The sequence below is a fragment of the Molothrus aeneus genome, chromosome 1 (assembly GCF_037042795.1).
Source record: "Molothrus aeneus isolate 106 chromosome 1, BPBGC_Maene_1.0, whole genome shotgun sequence".
NCBI classification, from domain to species: Eukaryota; Metazoa; Chordata; class Aves; order Passeriformes; family Icteridae; genus Molothrus; species Molothrus aeneus.
The window spans coordinates 70,166,909-70,172,908 of NC_089646.1; the positions used below are offsets into that span (position 1 = coordinate 70,166,909).

The 6,000-nt window shown below is 47.3% G+C and overlaps 1 protein-coding gene across 1 annotated transcript in view; it reads right to left on the reverse strand.

The window, feature by feature from the left end:
- Positions 1–5,645, reverse strand: part of GMDS (GDP-mannose 4,6-dehydratase) — a 409,153-nt gene extending 403,508 nt beyond the window's left edge. Inside the window, exon 1 of the mRNA XM_066545549.1 lies at positions 5,390–5,645. Within this exon, the coding sequence (XP_066401646.1) occupies positions 5,390–5,509 (120 nt within the window). The 5' untranslated portion in view covers positions 5,510–5,645. The remainder of the gene's footprint in view (positions 1–5,389) is intronic.
- Positions 5,646–6,000: the final 355 nt, after the last annotated feature.

Here is a 6,000-nt window from a genome sequence, read left to right on the forward strand (position 1 = left end):
ACTCTTGCCTACTTAGAGACAGAAACTGAAATAGACTCCTTGGCTTCAAACAAGACAATATTTGTTTAAATGAACAGGCAGCAATACTAATATTTAGCTTTACTCAGAAACTAAGACTATTTGTCTTAATGAAATGGCAGCAGTGCTAATATTTACCTTTAGCCAGTTTCAGCAAAGATTATCCTCCTATTTCAATGCGAAAAACCAATCCCTCCGATTTTATCCTTCTGGCAAACCAACATCCTGTCTCTGCTACAGCAGCCTATAATGTTTCTCTACCTGTGTTTTTCAAGTATACACACGTTCTCCAGTGACACAGATTCCCACCTCACAGTTTGATCACTATACTGAAAGAAGCTTTCATAAACATTGTTTAACTGTTTCCTCTGCAACTCTTCTCCAAGTAACATTTATTTTATTTTAGCCACAGAGTATCAAAGAGTTTTATAGGATATGACCATGACCCTCTACCAGCTACTCATTTCAGGGTTTTTCTAATACTAAGCAATGACTCATGTTCTGTTATTACTGTACTTTGCCCCACTGAGCCTGTCTTGTTCTACCTCAACAGCCAAATTTTTAAAAAACCATACAACTTGACCTCAATTTACAACAGCAAATCTTGCTTTCTCAGTATCTTTTTTCCCCCCTCTTGATACAGTTAACCTTTCTCCAACTGTGAACAATAACTGTGGCATGAAACTTGCAGTACACCTGTATAAGGGTTTGGTGTGTTAGAGGAATAGCAAAGGCTGTAAGCAACTGAACTTTCAATACAAAAGACAGAGTCAGACCCAACTCTTTAAGCTCCCTTCAGGCTTGGGTGAAAGTTCTGAGTGAGGTTGCTGCCTTAAGTTTTGCCAAATGGAAGCTGTATTTGACAGAACTGCAGGCAAAGGAGCAGAGGCTGGAGCTAGTATTGCTGCTGTAAGAACTCTCACAAGGCAGAGACACAACTGCTCCCTCCATGCTCCGTTTGCAATAGCCTCAGGGCATGTACTGACACTGAGCTCTAATGCATCACTTCATACTAAACTGAGCTTTGAAGTGCCTGCTGAACCATCGTGGTCTACCTTGCTGCCTCTCCTAGGAAAGCACCAGATGCAGATAGATATTATTTACTGCTCAAAATCCAGGGCCCAAATGGGAAAAGTAGAAACATCAACATATAGCCACATAGTTAGGCTCAGAGAGATTATTTCTTGGTACTTTTCCAAGAAGTCAAATATCTGAATACTCTTACAAGTATCAGTATGAGAAAGACAATCAGACTGATTGCAGTGCAATCAGACATTCTGAATAGATATTTAAGAGCGATTTAACAGATATTTAGTCACAAGGTCTAGAAAACAACACTTTAAAAGTGTACTGCTTTCGTAGCTTCCTGGTACAAGCAACATGCCATGTTTGCAGAACTGTTAGTAATTACACTGTTAGTAATACTAGTATTTGATTCAAAACTTCCATTTTTACAGAGTAACTCTTCAAGTTACCAAGGTTTGAAAAGTCCAGTATGTTTATTTTGCATTGTGAAAACACTCTTAGTGATATTCAAGCTGTTTGAGATTTTTTTTTAAGTATTTTCACTTAAACACATACAAGAGGCCTGTTTAATTTAAAATACTTCTCTTTAAACGAAGAAAAAAGTGCTAAGCATTACTCATAAGTAGTCTACCAGCAGACCAATACCTACATGACACTTCAGAAATGTTTCATCCATCTAACCACAGCAACTGCCTCACTCTGGAAGTTATTTTAGCAAAACAGTGAAATGTGGTTCGTTCCACTGCTGTGGTGTGAGAAAGATAAAAGAAATCTCAATACTGCAAAAGGAGTATATAACACCACTGCCTACATGCTTAGAGTCTCTTATCAGCAATGCAAGTGCTGGAACGATACTGATTTCACCATAACTCCAAGGGCAAATGCAGAATTTGTAGAGGTTGATACACTTGCTTTGATTTAATAGAAACTAAGGTTCAGCCCTTGGAGCCAGAATGCCAATTAAGTCCTGATCATAGAATTATGAAATTTGCTCTCCTTTGTGGCTTCACCATGCATGCAGCAAACTCCTTTTTTGTGGCCAGAGGTCAAACTCACCTTCTTATCAGTAACACATTCACCCTTGCAGATACCTGTCCTCTAAATGTCTTCTATCTAGAAGAAAAGCAAGTCACCAGAACTGATTTCATTAACAGGTGAAGTTAAGCTGGCAAACGCATGTGCCTCCAGTCTCTTACTAAACAGAAGAACTTGTGCAGACAGCCCATCTTTCTCTGGCATGCTGTAAAGTCTCATGAACCCCATTAAAAGTCCCTTCATCAGAAGTTTCAGTTGTGCGATATCTCTATGTTATGTTTCAGTTAAAAGCTGCATCATCAGTCAGTTGCTCCATTATCAAAGTATAACTATCTGAGCTCAACTCTTTCTCCATTCTAGAGAGAAAACCCCAACTTTTGTCAGTGGAAAAGGTGAACAATCCTCATGTTCCTGTCCTACACAGAAGTTCTGAAAAATAATGAGTTATCTGATTCCAGCACTATGATCAAGCACACTTGCTGTGGCATCATCCCAACTCAGGAAGGGCTGTTACAGTTCAAGCAGCACCTCATCTGACCCAAGAGTACTCTAACAACAAAAGCCCTACTCCACAATTGCCCAGAACTGTCATGGTCCACATCCAGCTCAATAATTATCTTTCACCCATCCTTATGTGCCAGGCCCTACAGGGCATTACTTCAGCAAACACTCGCAGACCATGACCACACACAAACAAAAGCAGGTTCCTTATAAATACAACTATGGCAGCTTGCTTTTTGCTGTTGCAAAAAGGGCATAGTTTAAATAAGAGGAGTTTACCATCCAATTCTGTTCTGTACCACCTTCAGTCTGAAGAGATCCAAGCCTTTATGTCCCACCTTGAAAGAGCACCAGTTAAAGGAAGAATTTGAAACAGGCCAATAATCTTTAGCACAGTTGATAAAATAATTGCCTGGGAGAGAAAAAGCCTGAGCTCTAGCTTCAACTAGAAGAAGAAGAAAAATGCATTTTTACGCATGGTAACTAAGTTTAAAAACACATTGCACTCTTTCTTCAAATGCAAGTCTCCCTTTCTCACACAGGAAACAAAATCCAAGTCTCCTGTTTCTGGGTGAGCCTCTTCAAAGTATGGTGATGTTCTTTAAAACTCATCTAAGAAAATAGATGGACCAGGAATCCTGGCAGCAGATCTCAGAATTATGGAGAACTACACGGCCCCAAAAAAGGCCTTTCTTAGCTCTGGTTCTCCACATGTTGCAATGATAAATAATATGCCTGTCAAAAGTTAAGCTAAGAAGGAGGATCTGCTTTGGAAACAAAGTAACATACAGAACACAGCACTGAAAGAACCATGGTGTTGTAGCTACAGGCCTCTAACTTACTATCTTTGATGAAGGGAAACGTACTTCTGGCAACAACCCGGAAGACTTTTCACACAGCACCAAAGGAGTCCTTGGGAAAGCTCTGACTGTGCTCTTGCTAGAAATAAACATCAAGCAGAAGTGTTAGTACATAGAGATCAGTAGTTTTTCCTCTTCTCAGACATAGTTACATCTCCTTGTCAGACAGCCCCTTGGACGGTTCTCCCCAGCCTGCTCTTAGCAGACAGCGGCTAACCCATGAGAAGAGCGTGACCAAAAAGTGTGGCAAGAACACACAGGACCAGGCATAATGAGGCAAAACACAAGCAGCAGGTGAATGTTCAAAGCACAGTGCAGGCTCCCTCAGACAGCAGATGAAAAGCTAGTCTCTGTATTTACTCCCTCACAAAGAACCCACTGGTTCTTCCACTATAAAATAAAAAGAGAGACAGCACTGACTGGCTCAGAGTAAAAGAGCAACATGTTTGTTTTGACATGTACTTTTTCACAGTGCTTATGGACTTCTCAACAATCCACACCAGCACCTCACAGTGGATCTGCAAACATACCAGGACAAGTCACAGTTGAAGGGGAAGACGTTCTTCCATGTATGAAGCTGTCACTAACTAAATGCAAGCCATAAAGAAAAAATGCTGTTCCACTGGGATTCTAAAATGAGCCTTAATGGCTAACATACATTACTTACTGAACAAGTTATACCAATCACGGGAGATACACCCTCCAAGCAGAAGTCATTCAGTACCAGCATGTTCCTGGAGATAAGCAATGTGAAAGGAGAGCAAATTTTCCCAGGTAGTGCGAGGTATCTACATTGCAAATAAGATGTTCCTCAAATATGAGCAAGCATGTCCAGGACAACTTTTCATTTAGCACCCACTTGCCAGCAAAGACAGAGCAATGCAGATCTCTGTGTGCACAAACAGTCCAACCAACTATCCCAGCTGCCTACTGGAAGTGTAGCAGCAGAAGCCACAAACTGCACACATCAACCCTCCTGCACACCTCACCAGGTTAAAACTCACCACCATCACATCTTTTTTCATCATGCAGCAGTTGCTCCAAGAGAGATTGTGATTTCTTTCTCTTTGAGATCTTTCTTTTCCCATGCCATCTTTCTCCTGCACCTTCTGCTCAAAGCACCAGGACGCTGAGAGCATCATTATCCCTATGAGTAATATAGCCAAAAAAATTGGAGACTGCAATGAACGTACACAAATACAAAACAGGTGGCCTGGGGAAACGCTTTTGTCTTCCACTGAGGTTTCAGGATAAAGCAGGTACTGACTGTACATGCATGGCTGCCCAGTGTGTCACAGTGGCAAGTGACAAGCACCCCTCCTGAGTGACAAGCCTGATCAGGTCGCAACCAACGCTGGCTGCCTCACACCTGCACTGGTACCTTCCCCACTGCAGACCTCAGGATGAAGAGTCCCAACACTGGCTCCTTGTACTGTCTTTCCTAGATGCTGCTCCTTTTTCAGCGATGCTGGCTTCACACATCATCCCTGCACAGGTTTAGCTGATTTCTCATGAATTCCTGGTACAAACTACTATAAGACGGTCCAGACATGAGACAAAAAAAGGCATTGCACACCATCTCGCTCACACCAGCAGAAGAACACTGCAGACCCCCGGGGCAGACAAGCCCTACCCACGAGGCGGTCTGTCCGCCTCTGACCCAGCCGGGGGCTGTCAGAGGGAACTCCAGCCCGGCGCGGAACTGGCAGCGCCAGCGGGAAAGGGCAGCGGGCACCGGGCTAGGAAGGCACCCGCGGGGACGTGCCCCGGGGCCCGGGAGCGAAGGCGCCGGGCAGACCCACGCCGAGCCCTCCGCCGCCCCTCTCCCAACGCCTGGCCCCGGTCACGGCCGCCTGCGGGCGCCTCGGGGCGGCTCCTTCCCATCCCCTCTCCCTCTCCCTCCGCCGCCCTCCGGGAGGGCACGCGAACGAGGGGAGCCCCGCCGTTACCTGCCCGGTGATGCCGGTGATCAGAGCCACCTTCCTGCCGTTCATCTCCTCGCCGTCGTCTCCCGGTGCGGCGGCGGCAGCGGCGCAGCCACACGCCTCCTCTGCCGCGGGCTGTGCCATCCTCCCGGCGGCGGGCGCGTCCCAGGTGCGGAGGTATCCCGGGGCGGAGGCGCGGCCGCCGGGGCGAGGCTCCCGGCGCTGGGGGCGGGCACAGAGGGGAGGATGCCTGCCGGCACCCGGGGTTACCTGCGCTGCCGCGGCCGCCGCCGCCGCGGCATTTCCGCGCTCGCGCTCCCGCCCCACCGCCCGTGCTCCCGCCCCCCCCGCGGCGGCCGCAGGTGCAGCCCCCCGCAGGCGCGCTCCCGCCGCACGGCCCGGGAGCGCGCCCCGTGCTCGGCACCGCTCCCGCCGCGCGGCCCGAGCCCGCAGCCAATCAGGAGCCCCGGCGCTCCCCGAAAGGGGCGGGAGATGCGCCGGGGCCGAAAGCTGGGGCGGTGATTGGCTGAGAGCGGGCGGGGAGGGGCGTGGCCGGAGGAGGAGGAGGAGAAGGAGATGGAGGAAGAAGAGGAGGAGGAGGAAGAAGAGGAGGGGGAGCGAGGCCGCCCGACTTC